The sequence below is a fragment of the Desmodus rotundus genome, chromosome 11 (genome assembly GCF_022682495.2).
Source record: "Desmodus rotundus isolate HL8 chromosome 11, HLdesRot8A.1, whole genome shotgun sequence".
NCBI lineage: Eukaryota > Metazoa > Chordata > Mammalia > Chiroptera > Phyllostomidae > Desmodus > Desmodus rotundus.
This window is the reverse complement of record NC_071397.1, coordinates 93,237,036-93,256,216: the sequence shown is the minus strand read 5'-3', so window position 1 is coordinate 93,256,216 and position 19,181 is coordinate 93,237,036. Positions and strand designations below refer to the sequence as shown.

Sequence of the window (19,181 nt, the reverse complement as noted above, 5' to 3'; positions counted from 1 at the left end):
AAGCCATTTTGGTCCTCAGATGACCTGTCTTTCAGAGCAGTGGCCAAGTTTAGATGGTTGCCACTACCATACCTTCAATGGAAGTCTGGTATTGTTCTTCCCTACGTTCTCTTTGGTCAGGAATGTAAGAATAAGAGTAAAGATACTAATACAAAAAGTAAATATATGTGTGGATAATCCTTGATCCAGGATCCACCAAATGGTTTTAGTCATGCCAGAAGATTAATTTATATTCTATTATAGACACACAACCACCTTGGCAGCCTTTAAATTTAGAGATTATTATTCACCCTAACATTTTACCAAGGCTGTTTATTTGCTTTATCTTTCAGAAACTCTCATGGGACCTGTAGCAACAATCTATCTCTAACAAATGCAAGCGTGAATTCTTTGCACACTCATATGTGTTCTGTATAGCTTGTATTAATGCCCTTTTTGTTACTTAAACAAAGCAAAAAAGGAGCATAGAAAATAAATACTCTCTCCATGTAAATATTGATATAAAAAGATGACTTGGACACATTCAAGGCTTCCTTTGATTATAATCTGTTTGGTATTTAAATTAATTGAACACAAAGTGTTCGCAGTTGTCTAGTGTAGGAAAAAATGGCTGTGTTTTCACATTATATAGTGAAGAGTCACTTCTTTCCCCAGAGCTGTGATTTACTGAGAGCTCTGTGGTTTTCATAGGGTTTTTTTCTGTTTCTTTGGAGAGCAGCATGCTCCAAGTTACCTGGGACAAAGTCAGAGCAGAAGAGGGCCACAGAAAAAAAAGAGCAGGAGGGAAGGAGACACTGAAGGCGTCTGTGGAAGACAAATGATGATACAATGTTAAAATGATTATCTCAGCGAAGATGGAGAGGGGTAGACTTAGAAAATGAAAAGATGCTGGTATACTAACATAGGGGAAGCAGAAATTAGGCAGAAGACAAAGGTGAAAATTGGGGAAAAAGACAAGGAAAAGAATCCACTAAAGAACCACAAAATTAGAAATTATATTGTTTTAGGTAGAATTATTGGAAGTGCATTTTCAACAAATGTCCATTCAGTTCTTTTTCCTCTATGCAAATTTTCCCCTTACTTTAAATAAACATAACTTTCTTACAACATACTTTTTTAATACTCAGATTTTTAATAATTAGATTTTTGAAATAATTAGAATTAAAGGGATCCAGGAAGCAATAGATACAATATAGACAAATTTATTATTCTGCCTTGATTTTAAGGTAGAGTAGGTTTTTAATATGGCACACTGCCATATCAAAGGAGGCTTTTAACTCCCATAAGTGACTATGCAGCTGAATAATGATTTAAAAAGCCTTAAAATACATGAGAGAATAAAGCTCAGGGATCTGTGTATATATTTCAAATTGATAAGAAAGATTTTATACAAATTTTAAAAAACTTTTAAGATTACATGAGCATATGATTCACAATGTTTTCATGAAAACCTAGGTTGAAAAGATGTTAAGCAATTTTGGGGAGTGTGTCCAGTACAAAGAAATAGTCCAGAGTTCCCTTGAAGAGTTAATTTCTGGTTCTAAAGAAGTCCAGGAGGAAGCTGAGAAGATCTTGGACACGGAAAACCTGTTTGAAGCACAGCAGTTACTTCTTCATCACCAGGTAGAATGCCTCTCTCCCCAGTGCATTCACGCCCGGTGGTTGATTAGTTGATGACTGAGAATTAGAGGGAGGAATAGGGTATCCGCTGGGAGAGGGCAGGAAAAGGGGGCAGGGTGTGCTGGAAGGAGCCCAGCTGAATGGTTGAATATGAAATATTTTAAAGATCCTGCAAGATAAATTCTCAGCCTGAGTGATTGGATGGACCCAAAAAGGTCAAGAAATATGAAGGGAAAGTAGAGTTAGCTATGAAAACCTTCATAAAACTTGCAAATTGTCCTTTTCACTACAGAGTGGAAGCATAGAGATAATTGCTTCATATTTGAGATCAATATTCATTTGTCATTATATTAAAATACCACTTTTCAATTGCAAATGCTAGTCAACTATAAATATAATAATATATAAAATGGGAGTTATGCTAAAAGAACACATAAAATGGCAGCTTCTGGGCTTTATAGATATACTGATAATTATTAATTGTAAAAAGGCTGTAAGTACAAAAAAAGTTAACGCTTTATATTATGCTGTTCTCAATTCTTATAAAAGTTGTGTTTGGGTTTAAACTTACTTTAAGTCAGAGAAATATGAGACTGTAGATCCTTATATTTTACGATTTCACATTTCTTAGATAAAATATTTGGTTGTGTGTGTCTTTATTTGTGAAAATTCATGAGCTGTATGCTTGAGATTTGCATACCATTCTGCTTGTACATTATAATTCAATAAAAAGTTTATTTTAAAACTTAACTTTCCCCAGATAGCTCAGCCAATTAATCATTCTGCATATGCCCAGGAATGCAATTTCTTAATATTAGTGCTTTTCAGAGCATAAATGGTTTTTTAAAATGGAGTTAGGACTTTGTGTATTTAAGCAAAAAAAATAATTATTTTAGGAGAACCGTGTCAAATGAATAGTTTTGCCAAATTCCTTCTGGAATATTGCACAAAATGCTAAGTGTCTGAATTTGCACACACTTAAAACACCAAGACCAAATTAATTATGTTGTTTACCATTCATAACATCAACTATTTATAAATAATGTCCGTTTTGGACCAATGCTCTGTCCTCATTGCCAGTTTTTACCGTTCATGTTAACTTTAAAGTAGTTGGGACTCGCACTGTGTGAGGTTATGTGTTTTGCACCTCTCCTAAAGCGTGGGTGTCTATGGCCCTGCTCAGAAAGTAACACTTAGGTCCACCTGTTGAACAAATGTTTCCAGCAAAAGACAAAGAGGATCTCTGCAAAGAAGAGGGACGTGCAGCAGCAGATGACACAGGCTCAGCAGGGAGAAGGTGGGCTGCCTGGCCAGGTCCAGGAGGAGCTGCAGAAGCTGGAGAGCACCCTGGATGGCCTGGAGCGCAGCAGGGAGAAGCAGGAACGCCGCATCCAGGTGGGAGACGGGAAGTCCAGGGCCGGGTTAACTTCCGGGCAAGGGTTGCATCTTCTGCTTGTGGGAGAAAACGTTTGTTTCTGCCTATGATGCTCCAACACATGAGTGATCTCTTTTAAGCAGCACATCAGCCTTATGAGATGGGTGCTACAATTAGCACATTCTGCAACTGTGGATGCTTCCAAAAGAAAGAGTTTGAGACGTGACTCCAAGTCACAAAGCAGTGATCAGTAATAAAGCCAGGGTTTGAATTCACACTCGCCTGAATCTAGAAACTGACAGTGAATTATTTCATGTTTCCCAGTCCAGCAGCCACGCTGTTAGGCTTTATTGTGATCCTGACACATTACCTGAAATAACGTTTTTGAATTTTGCCCTCTGCTCGCTGCCCACTCCCCTCTCCTCTCCACGCCTCTCCTCTCCTCTCTTCTCCTTCCCTCCCGTCCCCTCCCCTTCCCTTTGTCCCTTCCTTTTTTCCTTCCTTCCTTCCTTCCTTCCTTCCTTCCTTCCTTCCTTCCTTCCTTCCTGACACAGTAGGGAGGCTTTCTTTTCCTTTGTCCCTTATCTACATTTTAAGTACTATCCTTGGATCCATCAGATGCTACAGCTGGTAGAAAACTTAGAGTCCTAGTCCGTACATACTCTTTTTGTAGACGAACTGAGACTCGAAGGGGAAAGAAGGGGAAATTCTCGTAGAAGCCATTAGGATTGTCCTTGTTCAGTGTAACCACTGAACAGACTTAACTAGAAGTTGACAGCCTGACAAAGAATGGGAATGTGAACACTATTTTGTGACATACTTTGGTAACTCATAATATTATATGATGTTTATATTTTTTTAATTTAGGTCACATTAAGAAAATGGGAGCGATTTGAAACCAACAAAGAGACAGTGGTCAGATACCTTTTTCAAACAGGTTCCAACCATGAGCGCTTCCTGAGTTTTAGCAGCTTGGAAAGTTTATCTTCAGAATTGGAACAGACAAAGGTATATCATCAGTAACACACAGAGACCCTTGGTACTCACTCAGAAGAAAAACTGTGTTTCCTCTCCCTGTTACTATCAATTACTATAATTACGCATTTAATCAATACCTAATTGTTTCTTGATCATCCATTCATGAATACACTGGTCAAGTTTCTATGGGAAATAAAAACATAAACAAGATTTAAACGTCAAGAACCGAGAGAGACTTTTCATTAAAATGGAAAATAGTTCCCTGGTAGATGAATGCATTACAATTTTTTTTCTGAAGACAGTGATATTTTTACCTGAATATTGAAGGGCATATAAAGACATAGAAAGACAGAACTTGGGGCAGATAATGTTCATTCCTGGAATGAGAAATGACATAAAGTATAAAAGTGTTAGATATGGGATTCCATGTTGTAATGCAGAAAAATGAAATGCAGTTGTAAAGCAAAGACTTTCTAGGCAACCTGGAGCACTTAAAGAAAGAGAGAGTCATGTGATCAGAGCTGTACTTTAGGGAGATGAGTTTCCAGGCAGGTGTGGAAAGCTGAAAGGGTGAAAGACCAGAGCTATGGGGTCCAATTAGAAAGATATGTATGTGTGTGTTGACATGGACATGAATGCGGATGAAGGGGATGGCCATGGGGATAGACGCAGGAGACAGAGAGTGAAGGAAAAGAAGGTGATACCCAGGGTTCTGAGTCTCCAGAAGCAAAGGGAGTGGGGTGGGAACCTGAAGGAGCAGCTGTAGTAGGGAAAGATGACCCACTGTCTTCAGCATCAGGAGTGGGAGGCTCCAGGGGCACATCCAAGAGGGACTGTGCAGCTGGTGTCCATGGTGAGCTCTGGCCTGTGCGCTAAAGACCTTGGACACTCAGAGCAGGCCACTAGATTCGTGCAAAGCATCTGGAGACTTGCACAGGTTGTTTTGGTTCCTGCTTTTGTGTTTGGGGTTTATAAGAAGACCGAATTAGTATTAAAGTGTGCCAGCCAATTCATAAGAAAGAAGACTTTTTATTTATCCTTTTACAGCCTTTAGGACGTGCATCCTTCTGCTTTTGTTCTCTTACCAGTGAAAGGCTTTTCTGCATTTCATCTGCTATTTTTTTTATTATATCTCTCATTGTTAACTGAGGAATTGAAAGTTTATAAGACTACTGAATCTTTTGATTCTGTATGATTTTCACCAGGCATTTGAGTAGAGCATTATTTTTAATTTTAATTACTTTACACATTAAAGTATAGCAGGCTTTTTAAACAACTATAGTTATTGGGTTAGTTTTCACATGGGGTTCCACCCAGGTTCTGTGCAGGGTTCCTGACACCCTGTGGCTCTAATCCCTTTGAATCAGTTCTCAGCTACAAATGCAGCAAACGTAACCTTTTAGTCTTATCATTAAAACTTTCCTTGAGCAACGATCTTGCCTACTTTGGCATTGATTTAATAATATCTGCTAACATTAATTGAATATATACTATATGCTGCTCTAATCACTTGATGTTTATCATCTTCTTTAATTTCACCCAAACAATTCTAAAAAATAGGTACCGATGTTAATCCTGTTGTATAAAGGAGGAAATATAAGGGGCATAGCTATTAATGGATTTATCTAAGATTTTAGGGTTACTGACTGGTGAGTTTGGGATTCAAACCCAAAAGGTCTCAGTCCAGAGCCCAGACTCTTAGCTACTATATTCTACTTTCATTATAAAAATATGCTGCCGCACAAGCACTTGTAAGCTAGAATAATTGTTCTCTGTTTCTCTGCTCACTTGTCATTGTTAATTCAGCCTTTATCCCAGATGTGGCCCTGGAGGGGTTATGCTAAGGAACTTTGCTTTCTGCCTGCCAGTATGTGGGCGGGTGTTCATGGCAACATCATGTTTAATCTTCACAACAAGGCTTTGCTGATGACTTAAGGAACATTCAGAGAGTTATGTGTCTTAAGGTCACACAGCCAGCCAAGATCACACAGAGCCTGTGCGACTGCAGGCCTGTCCGACGCCAGAGTCCGGTGTTTCCTGCTGCCTCCTGCAGCCCCTCACGTCGTCTTCCTAGGATGTAGACAGAAACCTTACCATGTTATTCTACTTTTGTTCAAATTGGCCTTTGTCAACACCATTCTGTTCTTTGGATTCCTTCACATTGTGCTTGCCCCGTTCATAGCTTGCATAAGGCTCTTAGTGATTGTATATAAACGATTTCAAACATAGCTCTACTTTCTCCATGGTTTCTCCTTGGTTCTGGGAAACACTAAGGGAGAAAATACTATTTTATACTTCTGATTCCATTCATGGGATTCTAAAACATTGTGAACTCCAAAAATTCAATTATTATGAACTCCAAAGATTCAATTATGAACTCCAAAGATTAGACTTTGGACTAGACTTTGGACTAGACTTTGGACTTCATAATTGAATCTGCAGTGACTGTAAGCTCATGAATAGCAATAGTGGGAGTTCATAAACTCAGATTATAAAGTTGTGACATTAGCAAATACTGTTACCATATTTTGGGATATTGTAAATCCCTGTACTGTGAGGAAGCCGTACTTACTCATTTTTATTCTCTTAAATTACAGGGTACTTCTCTGAAATAATGTTGATATTTCTATGAGGACATGGAGTTTTTCAAACATGGAGTTATAATAGGATTATTTAGTAACTCTATCTTATATAGCATTATGTAACAATTCTGAGATATGCTTTATGGGCAAAGATGGCTATTAGAAGTTGACTTTAAGAAATTATTTACATTAAAAAAAAAAGAAATTATTTACATTGTATTTCTACATTACCCTATTAGAGGGTTTTTGTGATCACAATGTAAACCTCCCGTGAGATTTTCTTACATGAGCAGAAATGAGACACTAGTTAATCTTTTTCACTCAAGATTATCTCTTGGTTCACATTATTTAATTCACTATTCAATATATTTACCTGACAAAATTCAGATAACAGCTAAAATTTATTAGTGCCTCAAATATATTCATTTCAAATTAAGGTAGTTCAGTTTCACTGAAAATCACTGTGTGAACTTTATAAACTATTTTGTCCTCAATTTTACATGAGAGACTTAAAAAAAAATTATGATAGGCCCTTGCCAGTGTGCCTCGCAGTTAAAAATGAAGTTGCTGACAATAAATGCTAACAATGACCTTACGAAAAAATCATCACTGTTTTATAAGAAAGAGCCAGAGCCTGAAAAGTAACTCACCAAAGCCAAAAACTAGTAATTTTCAAATCCGAGATTCTAGTCTAGGTTTGACTGGTGTGAAAACTTTCCTTCTTTCCATCATGTAGTGTATGACTGTGGGGTAAACATGTTTAACAGCATTAAGGTCAGATTACATCTCTTTTCAGAGAGCTAGTTAACAAAATACTTCTTCAGAGTAAATAACAGTGATACTCTGGATTGACCCAGATATTCTCCAGTTACATAAACGAAAGTGTATATGTATTGCTCCAGAAATGTATTATCTTTATGACTGAAAAAATCGATCACTGTTGATCATTGCCTGAACTGGCCTGGAATACACTAACGTATTTGTGGACAAGTTAATTATTACAACGAAGCTCAGAATTCTGAACAATAAACTCGAACCAGAAAACAATGCAAAAACAGTTTTGTGAGAATGGTTGGATTAACTGTGAAGGCCTCTATCTGCTTGTGTATATAAAATGAAAATAATTTACCCAAGTCTATTCTGGCCATGAAGAAAACACATCGGTTTTATGGCTTAGTGAATTCACGAGCTAATGTTCATACAGGTATGAACCTACCCATCTATCTGGCTTGTGGGAGACTCTGCTGGACATATATGCGATATATTTGAGGGCGGAGTTTAATGGGAAGTGCCTTCCTAACAATTGTTATCTATTTTTCTAGGAGTTTTCTAAACGAACCGAAGGTGTTGCAGTTCAGGCTGAGAATCTTGTGAAGGAGGCTTCAGAGATACCGCTTGGGCCCAAGAATAGGCAGCTGCTTCAACAGCAGGCCAAGTCCATCAAAGAGCAAGTCCAAAAGTTAGAAGACACGCTTGAAGAAGAGTATGTGCTTGACAAGTCCTAAGCTTTCTTCTCTGAGATACAATTTCATACAGTCTTTCCTGCGTATTGTATTCAAAACATTCCCTTAAATCTCAAAGTGTCTGTAGTTCAGCATGTTTTGAGGAAACAACTCAGAATGCAAAAGATGAATGCCACCAGCCCAGAAGCCAACCTTTATACCATAACAGAGCAGAAAAATATAAGGGATGTGGTTTTTGCATCATAAACTGATTCTGTTTGTGAAAAAGCCATATCTGTTACATTTTGTGGCCTTCATGCATTGGAGAGGGAATCTCAAAAAAGAACCAATATTGAAAATGATTTTTTTTACTGTATTTTGCTGTTGTTGCCAGTTAGAAGGAAGAAGAGATATGTTGGTTGTATAGATTCTGAACCTAAATACATAGGGTCAGATCCAAATGTCCTCATCTCCAAGCTGACAAAGCTTGTTAACAGTGCCTCCGTATTCAAATTCCACTGAGAGAGATTCTATGTCCAAAAATTAACTTCAAAAATCTATTCTATTTGTAAATATTTGATATATGTTTAGCAAAACAAGAAAGTGAGAATAGTCAGCTTATGGCAGAGATTTTCAACCTTTTCATTTTGTGGTACACGTTACTAATTACTGAAATTCTGCAGCACCCCAAAATATGCATTTTTTGCCAATCTGCCAAAAAGTAGGTATGATTTTGATTCATTCACACTGGACAGCTATTGTGTTGGCTGTTGTCATTTTTTAATTGGACAATCTAAGGGAAAAAATAGGTACTGCATGTTTTAAAAATTCTTGCAGCAAACTGGTTGAAATTCACTGACCTATAGTTTCCTGTTATGCACAAAATATATATAAAAAATTAAAGGGAATAAATATGTGAGAATATAGCCAAGGTTCCTCAAAATAATATGACTGAACATTTCTATTTTAAAGGTTATGTAGTGGCAAATCGCTGATATATTCTTAAGGTATAGGACATAATTTTTAAGATAGATTTTGAAATACAAAATTTGTCTTTAATATTCTTAACACCTTGAAATTAAGATTATACATTGTCTAAACTTTAAAGTTTGTTAAATAATTTACTTAAAGGAAATTATGACTCTAAACGTTGGGAACTTTAAATATTAAGTATTATTCACCAAGGCATGGAAATAGTAAAACTTAAGAGGTTATTCAAAGGAAGCTACTTTTATGAGGAACATGAATTTGCATCTTTATTTTATTGAGAAACTTGCAATATGACATAGTTTGCATTACCTGCACTGATGAGAGCATTAGGCATGTCCAGGGTAGACATTTGAGACTGCAATATTAATTAATTTGACAATCAATGATGCCGTTGTCTTTTTCTTGATGTTTTCAAGTGCCTTTTGGTAAACAGAAAACTCACTTTTTTTTTAAGCAAAAGATTTAGTGCAATGATAGACTATAAGTTTCTTACTCTTTTTCTAAACTGAAAGCCATAATCACATGGTTATATATGAAAATCTATACAAACTGAAAATCTATAGTTCAATTTTTGTTGACTAGATTGCTTACAAATAAAGCCCAAATTCTCTAAAAGCAGTCGGGGTGCTCATGTACAGGGATTTATAAAAGTATTTTGGAATCAAGACACTAGAGGCCTCTAAGAATAGCTGAAATTACCTATTGTGTATTATAGACAACAGGCTTAGCTCTAATGATAGCGCAGATCCTGCCTGTTAGCATGAAACTCAAGTTACAAGCTCAATCTTGATTCATAAGGATGCATTTTATAAAGATCTCTGAGCAGAAAGCATCCCCGCAGTGTGTCTCCTCTAAGAGCAAGAGGACCACAACAGTAGGGCTGCTGAAAACTGGGGTACATTAGAGTGTATGTGGGCAGTTTATACAAAGCATCCTGGCAGCTACTGGTCACATACGGTTGGACTAGATTAACCCTGGATTCCACCTCCTTCGGACCCAGCAGTATTTTGTTCGAAGCACAGCTCCAGTCACAACATGGTGTAGATACTATCTTGTTAAACGCTCATTCTCAGAGGAGATAGGAAGACTAGAACGGACAGACTCATCTGATCAAATGTGTGTTTCCACCCCCCTCTCCTGGTTCTAATAGTTTAAACTTTGACACGGTCACAAATGTCTTAGCTATCTTTTCACCTGGTGATTTAAAGGAAAATGTGTTGTTGTTCTTTATTAAAATACTGCATTTTATTTACTTAATTTGGTTAATTTTAGTATTAAAACCATGGAAATGGTGAAAAACAAGTGGGATCATTTTGGCAATAATTTTGAGACCCTGTCCATCTGGATAACTGAGAAAGAAAAAGAACTCAAAGCCTTGGAAACTTCGTCATCTGCCATGGACATGCAAATCAACCAAATTAAGGTGACCTGCTCACACATTCGTTGCATTTGTAACCCATGCCTAGCTTTTAAAAGCTGCAGGTGGCTCAGTTGATTAGAACATTGTCCCAATACACCAAGGTTGCAGGTTCCATCGGGGCACATGCAAGAGTCAACCAATGAATACACAAATAAGTGGAAAACAAATCAATGTCTCTCTCTCTCTCTCTATCACTCTCTCAACTCAATAAAAAAAAATCAATAAAGAAAAGAAAATACTAAAAAAATACTCCTTTCTTATATTTCATCAAATGCTATTTGGCCCTAAACAAATCTTTCATTGCTATGTGACTCCATTCAAATTAAATTCACACAAATTGCTGAGCTAAGAGGTCTTGACTGATGCTGGGCAACTGTTTATAGATGGAATTATGTATTAACATTGTCTGACTAAAGCATTCCAAGTCAATATTGTGTGCAATATTATTAAAATGCTTTTATGGTTACATTATTCTTTTCCTTGATTTCGAATTAATCCCGTTGGAGTTTTCTGTTGATTCATTTCTACAATATGAAGTATATTCATCATCTACAAATGTACAGAATTATCTCGAATGCCTAGTTCAAGTATTAGTGGTGTTTACGCTCACAAACCATAAGGAGGAGAAATTAAACTCTTTAGGTGAAGAAGTCACACTCCATTACTCCAATTCTTTTATTTCTGGTGACCTTCAGGCCATAGACTAAGATGCTGTGACATCTGAGCGCCCTCAGCTCCAGAATAACTATGTGCATAGACCATCGGTGTTCACTTCATCCACATAGTTTAAGAAAAAAAGGAGCTGAAAGAAATGAATTCTGTATTCACTTCTCTTTGTTTATATATAATTTTTACACCTCACATTTTAAAAATTCAGCTGCTGCTTTTTTCTGTCTCAGCTCATTGTATTGGAATGGGAAAAGCCTCTGCCTTCTCATTCCGTTAAATGTAGTGAAATCGGTACCAAGGGGAAGCAACACTTCACATTATGACTGAGAGCACGTCATTGCCGTGTACATGGTGGGAGGGTGCAGTATGGCGCAGGCTGGACCGCGTGCTGTGCAGATTATCCTGGTTTATCACACACCTTTCGCAACCAGGGCTGTGGAGAGTCTGGGGTGCACAGTCTGCTCATGTCGTGAGTATTTCACTAGGAAGAACCAAGGTCCAGCCATCACGAATATTCATGGAATGTGTTCAGTCTTAATTTACTTTGAAAAGTTGTCATTTAATCATTTTCACTAAATTCCGAGAAGGTAAAGAATAGCACACTTAGTTTCATTTCAAAATTTTTCTTTCAAAAATTTTGACATACACTTTTTCATTTGTTTATGCTTTCCATTAATTTGTTTCACTCTCATTTAACCTTAACTCCAGGACTTCTGAAACACCTCAGTTATCAAATCTCACTGCATTGTTGCTCTTCAGGAAACCAAACAATTACACATTTAATTTTTAAATATATGAACTCTCAATTGTGGATTTTCATGCCATCAGACTAGAAAAATATTTTAGTCTTCCAAAACGGCATTTTTAGAACTGTCTAAAAATGTAGTCAATGACTATGAAGAGCAAGAAACACACATTTGCTAGAAGTAAGCAAAAATAGAGGGGAATACTCTTTACTGAGAAATCTGGGCTAATAGGTTTTATGTCATTTTCATACAGAATTAAATTATAGAAAATATTTTAAAATATGGTAATACTTGTCATAATGTCTTTTTTAAAAATTTTATTGTTGTTCAAGTACAGTTCTCTGCCTTTCCCCTTACCCCAGCCTAACTCCCAGCCCTCCCCACCTCCCTCCCATTTCTACCCCCCCCCATTATTGTCCATGTGTCTTTTATAATTGTTCCTACAAACCCTTCACCCTTTTCCCCTGAAATTCCCTACCCTCTCCCCTCTGGTCACTGTCAGCCTGTTTTCAATTTCAGTGTCTTTGGTTATATTTTGCTTGTTTGTTTTGTTGATTAGGTTCCAGTTAAAGGTGAGATCATATGGTATTTGTCTTTCACCACCTGGCTTATTTCGTTTAGCATAATGCTTTCCAGTTCCATAATGTTTTAAATTTAAAACAACCTTGGGGTAAAACTAACTCATAACATTGGCACTGTTGTGAAGATATTTATCTATAAACCCATTTTTTTATTCTCTATTACATGCTATTCTAAATCAACTGACCGCTTATTCCTAATTGGTAATCTATTCCTAATTGGTGATAAGAATATATACTGGCTTCATCTTCTACCTTCTTGCCTTGGATTAGAAAAATTGTTGCCACAGTCCAACAATATGATTACATAGTTTGCACTTACTAATTGGTTGATGACATGTATCACCCTAAGAACTAACAACTTCGATGTTAACTAAAATTATTTCACTGAGGTGTTGCAAGCACCTACAACGATTATTGGCTCAAAGGAGAAAATCCATTTTTGTTAAATTTATGAGAAATTTTTCTGAAAATATTATTTAAAAAACAGCAAAAGAAAGGAAGATCGCATTAATGCTCACACAACACGTATCTATGACGTGCCACCATAGGCATGCGTATGAAAATGAAGCAAGTGATGCACTGGCACCAGTCTCCTGTGGGCTATTTCTGATTGCCTTCTCTAGGCAGACGTCACTTGAATTTTTTTCTAGGGTAACTCTTTTCTATTTAAATTATTTGAAACAGATTTGTCTGAATTGTTGGCTTTATTTTGAGAGGAAAATTTGGCTGTTTTTCTCAGGAAAATAATTTTTATTTTCTCATCCATAAATAAGCCTGTATGGTTATGAGAGACAGATACACACTCCCACTCACATATGCTTAGTGGCCTTCCACACTCTTCATGTGTTGGCTAATATATTAAATGCCCCAATGGAAACTGTAACAAGTAAACTCTTTACTGTAGAGCCCACAGCTAATGAATAAAGCAGCGGTCACAGAGTGGGGCCCGGGGTCAGCAGCAGATGCAACTCCTGAGAAGCTGTTAGAATTGCAGACTTGGCCCCACATGAGGCCTACTGAGCCTGAGTCACTGAGGATGGGGACCAGGGGATCTTAACATATTTGAAATTTAGAAAACACTGGCATAAAGAATAGGTGATAAATGTGAAAGGACTGAGCTTAGGTAAGAGTGGAATCACATAAGCATGTCATTTGGTAAAATATTAAATACTCATCTACATTTTAGAAAATTTAAATGTCCATATTAGCATTCCTGTGCGTTACTGGAACACACTGTTTCCCAGATCAGTTGGTTAAAATGCTTGACTCACAGGGTAAGCAGGGAATTCTAGGTACCTTCAGAGACACTAAGATTTCCGAGGATGTCTCCCTGCTTATGTCACTCCAAGCAGGAGAAGCTTTTTCTCTGTATTCTCTATCCAGCGAGTACAACCGTCAATACCTATTTTAGACACTGTCTGCACATCTAGCGCCCAAAAATGAGGTCAGGAAACACATAGTGTTGTTCGTAGCTGTTCTCTAACAATCCAAATACATTGAAATGTCAGTTTTCTGTCTCTGCAATATCTGTGTAGTTTCAGGAAGGCAAGCTTGCTCAGCCTACATTGTCATTTTTCTCGTTTTAAATCCTAGGTCACAATTCAGGAAATAGAAAGTAAGATCAGCAGCATTACAGAACTAGAAGAAGCAGCTCAGTCTTTTGCTCAGTTTATTACCGCTGGAGAATCGGCTCGAATCAAAGCCAAGTTGACACAAATAAGAAGATACTGGGAAGAACTGCGAGAGCATGCACAGTGTCTGGAAGGAATTATCTTGGGACATTTATCTCAGCAGCAAAAGTTTGAAGAGAATCTTAGAAAGGTAAGAATTGGCCCCTGCATGCTAGCGTTACCTATTTCACAGTGCATTTATAGTGGAATGCACCAAATAGTCCAGAAATAGAGGAATAAGGAAACAGCACAATTTGCCAATCGTTTACCAAGTTGTCAATTATGCTTAAGTTTATAACTAATTTATATGGTACATATTTTGAGGGAATATAAAAATGTCTTTATACATTGTGTTCAGATAGGCATTAAGATTATATATGTTTCTTTAAAATAATGGACACGTTTATTTTAGATTTTAAAAAATATATTTTATCAACACATTGAAAGTTATCCAGAAATCATAGGCATGCTGCCTCCTCAGTAACCTTTCCTGCCTTGATGTGTATTTTTCCCACCTTTATTTTTGTGTTTTACCAATATTTTAGATCCAGCAGGCTGTGTCTGAATTTGAAGATAAACTTGCTGATCCAATTAAAACATGTTCTTCAGCTACAGAATCCTACAAAGCTCTGCAAGAGCATTTGGTAAGAGTGTGCTTCAACGCTGCTGCTTATTTATCAACTCAGAAATTTGCTGATTTCTGCTTGAAAAGGAAACAGTAAATATTTTTATGAGAGTTAAAATTAAAGAAACTTCCATGTAATATGAAGAAAGATATAGATGAAGCCTATTTACTTCATTTAACATAATAAATGTAAGCATACAAGTAAGTTTTCATTAAAAATGTATGTTAAAGAAGGGTTTGTTTAAAGTCTGTTTCTCTCGCTTAATTAGAACATGCAACTTTTTCGTATTATAGCTTTAACAAATCCTATTACCTCTTACCAGCATTATAAAAATTAAATGTGCAAAAAAATACATGTGCACAGCGGTTTCAGATCCTGAATCCACTACACTCAGATGCGCAAAGAGTATGGCCTCACTGACCTTTTCCCAGTGAGTAGCTCTTTTGGTCTAGTCGCTGAACCGGTGAGCACTGTGCGATGCTTGGCAAAGGAACAAACAGAGTCCCTGACAGAATTGAGGGAAAAGAGCAAAGGAGGAGAATCGGGCATAAATAAATAGTGAAAAGGAACATGTGATAATTAATGAACAAAAAATATGTTGTCCTTACTACATATGCATGTGGACACGTATGCGCATAAATGCAGAGAAGGGGCTGCAGGGTGGAAAGCAGACAATTGGCAGAGGCACGCCTGGAAAGGGCAGTGGAGTTTACATCATCAGAATACTTACAGTGAGAATGCATTTTTGTGTCACTTAATGTAATTTTTTTAATACCCCTAAAAGGAAGAAAAGTAGGAAAATTGGATTTCATGGAATTATTTTAATAGGCAACTGAGTTAATAATTGAGTACCAAAGAGAATAATATTCTATTTGTTCTAATATTTAGATTTCTAAAGCAAGTTATTTTTCCCTGTCTCGATTTCCTGATCTGTAAAATGGGTTTGCTGAAAGGCCAGAAGCCTTCAGGGTCTTGTGGGGATTACACGAGTCACTGTGTGGGATGACACAGCACAGCACTTCCCACGCGCCGAGGCGCCTGACTGTCGTCGTTATCCTTGATTCCCGAGAGCAGCTGTGTCAGCCACAACTCCTCCCACACGTTTTTATAGAGATTATTGCTCTCACATACAGTTGTCGTAAATTAGGAATAAAGTTCTCTTAAACACATTTGGCATAAAATGAATAATAATTTTCACAAATTGTCTGACTTGCTAAGAAAAAGTAGATATTATCCTCATATACAGCTACAGTTTTATTAAGGCGATAGTCCTTCCATTTTCCCTTGGACCCCTGCATCCATGAAGTACCTTTCTCCTCACTTGTACTCCGTGTTACTGGAGATCATGGTCAGACGATTTTTAGTACCATTGTCCATTATGACTGAGGTGGGGGGGTGTTAGTGAGAATGGGCCTTGAAGGCACATGTAGGCCTCGTTTCTGGCTGTCCTGCTTTCATCCCCTTCTCTGTCCGTCACCAGGATCTCTGTCAGGCCCTGGAATCCCTGACTGGTGCCATGGCCACCCTCTCGACCAGTGCCCAGAAGGTCACTAACAGAGGCTCCTCCACTCAGGAGGCCGCGACCCTGCAGCAGAGATATGAGGGGCTGCTGAGTCGGGCTAAGGAGAGACAGACGGTGCTGGAGAACCTGCGGGCCCACTGGCAGAGGTGAGCGGCCTTTCCTCCCGAGTGGGCTGACCGAGTTTCAATAGCCTCTCTTAAATAAGAAATGCTCTCCAAGCGACGAGCAATAACCATCCCAGATGTTAAACACGTCAAGTCGTGTTTCTAAGGAGTGGAAAGGGTATATGCGTGTCTTTCCATATTATACAGATACAGACGTGTGTGATGCATGTATGAACATAAGAGGAGTAGATTTTTACTTTCACTTCTAAGAATAAGATAACCAACATTGTATTATTTGTAACGGTTCGTGTTGGACACTCCAACTTCAGAAAAGCTTTGTTTTCTAATATGATAATTATGGATGAATTTGTTTTGTATTCTCGCTTTCTTTAGGCTAGAGAAAGAACTGTCGACCTTTTTGACCTGGTTAGAGCGGTGCGAAGCAATAGCCAGTTCCCCAGAAGCGGACATTTCTGCGGACAGAGTCAAAGTGGAGAGTGAACTTCAGCTAACACAGGCAAGCTCAGGGAAGTGTGTGGAAGATGGAATGCGCTCTGTTATGGTTGCATTGCAAAACAAAAGCAGAAACCAAGCCCTCTATCCAACTTAACTTCTTGCCTTGGTTCTGTGGTCCCAAAGAGAACAACACAGACTTGAAAGACAAAACACTGGTGAAGTTTGTAATGATCAATATCTCTGATGCATTAGAAAAATCTTATAATATAACGTCTGGCATTTGAATACAAATTCTCTGGCAGGTGAGCAGAGGGAGGAATGAGTGGAAATGTAGATGAAACAATGCTGATGATCTGTGAATAATTTTTGAATCTTTTGTATTTATATGAATTTTTGGTAATAAAAACAGTTTTTTGTTAGGAAGAGAAGGAATGCAATGTAGAGAGAAGTCAGGGTAATGATTATTTTTAAGCAATACAGAAAAAAAGGGACAAGCACATATGCATGGCAAAGAATGTGAGCTGATTGCATGAGGAAGCCAACTTTTTAAAGTTAAAAAAAAATCTTTGAGTATTATTGAAACCACAGATAATGTGTCTGGTTTCTAGAGATTAGTGAGAATAACTTGCTTTAAGTGATGATGCCTGTGCCAGAAAATTCAACAGGCAAAACTTGTGCTCCCAAGAGACTTATGTATGACAGATTAACACCCCAACTTCTTCCCATCACCTTTTAGAAAAAGTTTAAGCAGAAGCTTAGTTCTTTAACTTTTCATAACTGCTTCTTTAAAAACTCCATCAGAGAGGGCCCCTAGCCTCTGAACCTATGACCCCATCTTCCTTGATTTTGAAGGTTCCCCACACTCCTGCTTTACTAATTTATTAAACACCCATGTTCTGTCTTAATCTCCCAAAACGTCCCTGCTCAGAAACCTCCAGGGACTGTCCTGCCCTGAGAAGAAAGGGTGGTCCTGAGTCCACCCTTTCTGAGTCTGGTGGTGCCTTCTAATAAATCCAGTGTGAGGTGTTCTAATGAGGAAGTCACAGCTTCTTTTCTGAACAATGACACAAAGCTTTCTGGCGATATCTAACTGTATTCCTCGGTGTCTATATGGGAAATAAGTGCTGCATGTGGCAGGGGAATGAGGGGGCTGCAAGCCTCTGTCATCCCCACGTCTAGGCACTGAATCAGCCAAGCTGCTGCCCCACTGTGGGCCAAACAGTCCTTGTACATTCCCACCTCCTGGCCTTGTGTCCTTTGTCCCGCTCAGCCCAAGTCCCGATTCCGCTTTGTGGTCTTTCCTCTCATCCTCAGGCTGTGTTCTCCTACCTCTGATTCCTTCAGCCAATTTGCTTGTATCACACATGTGTTCTCACTAGAGGGGGGCGGGGAATCATTCTGACAAGCACCTACTATGTGCCATGCTACAGTGATCATCCCAGTTAACGCCATGTTATGTTGTTAGCTATCTATACGAATGTTGATCTCTTATTAGGTAAGAAGCATGACTTTTATGCACCGCTCACAGCACCTACGAGATTTATTGTCTGATTAAATGTAAAAAAATAAGTAGTTCTGTTGCATAAAAGTACAATGATGAGCCTTCAAGTTCCCTGATTTGGCCTAATATCGTCTCTAAACAGAGAGGGAGACCATGTCCCTGTTACCCAGAATTGAGCTGCTGTTATTATTGTTCTGCATGCGTTTTCTCTTTAGCATAGTTTTCCTTTGATTCTCTGCCTACTCAGTTTCTTTATTCTGAAAGAAATTCTTCAACATCTAAATTTGCCTAACAATATAACTCAGACCCTGAAAAACGAATTCAGGTGTCCGTAGCCTTTTAAATGTTGCTTTAGAGATTAAGTGGGTCCATTTTTATTATTTTTATTTTTTATTCATTTTTTTAAGTGGGTCCATCTTTAAATCAAGGAATAAAAACCCTCCATAGCACAGCCTCAGTGGCCTCCATTTTGCAAGAATGCAAAGCCTGTGGACACCAACCTCCCGTGTCACCTGGTCCTTCCTTGTCAATCACACTGGGATAAGAGCTATCATACATTCTGTTTTTCTCAGGCATTGCAAAGTGAAGTTGTATGCCAAGCTTCCATCTACAGCAAGCTCATGCAGCTGAAGGAGTCGCTGTTCTCTGTGGCCTCCAAAGACGACGTGAAAATGATCAGGCTGCATCTGGAACAGTTGGATGAGAGATGGAGAGTTTTGCCACAGATAATTAGCAAAAGGTAGGGGTTTTAGAAAACATTCTAATATTGTCCATTTTTTAAAATGCTGAGCGTATAAAATTAAGAAAGCACACTTTAGTTTACTTGTATTTAACCCAGCTAGTCCCAGGAGAATTATAGAAGGGACGGAAGCTACTTTATTTGCCATTTTAAAAGTCAG

The 19,181-nt window shown here is 38.0% G+C and overlaps 1 protein-coding gene across 2 annotated transcripts in view; it reads left to right on the top strand.

The window, feature by feature from the left end:
• Positions 1-19,181, top strand: part of SYNE1 (spectrin repeat containing nuclear envelope protein 1) — a 389,799-nt gene that overhangs the window by 142,145 nt on the left and 228,473 nt on the right. The window contains exons 29-38 of one of the 2 annotated variants that reach the window (XM_045188911.3): positions 1,456-1,623; positions 2,845-3,015; positions 3,863-4,003; positions 7,878-8,038; positions 10,260-10,410; positions 13,997-14,224; positions 14,619-14,717; positions 16,180-16,367; positions 16,719-16,842; positions 18,855-19,021. In XM_045188911.3, coding sequence (XP_045044846.2) covers positions 1,456-1,623; positions 2,845-3,015; positions 3,863-4,003; positions 7,878-8,038; positions 10,260-10,410; positions 13,997-14,224; positions 14,619-14,717; positions 16,180-16,367; positions 16,719-16,842; positions 18,855-19,021 — 1,598 coding nt within the window. Of the gene's footprint in view, positions 1-1,455; positions 1,624-2,844; positions 3,016-3,862; positions 4,004-7,877; positions 8,039-10,259; positions 10,411-13,996; positions 14,225-14,618; positions 14,718-16,179; positions 16,368-16,718; positions 16,843-18,854; positions 19,022-19,181 lie in introns of those variants that run through there. The other variant, XM_053914376.1, reaches the window with a different exon arrangement.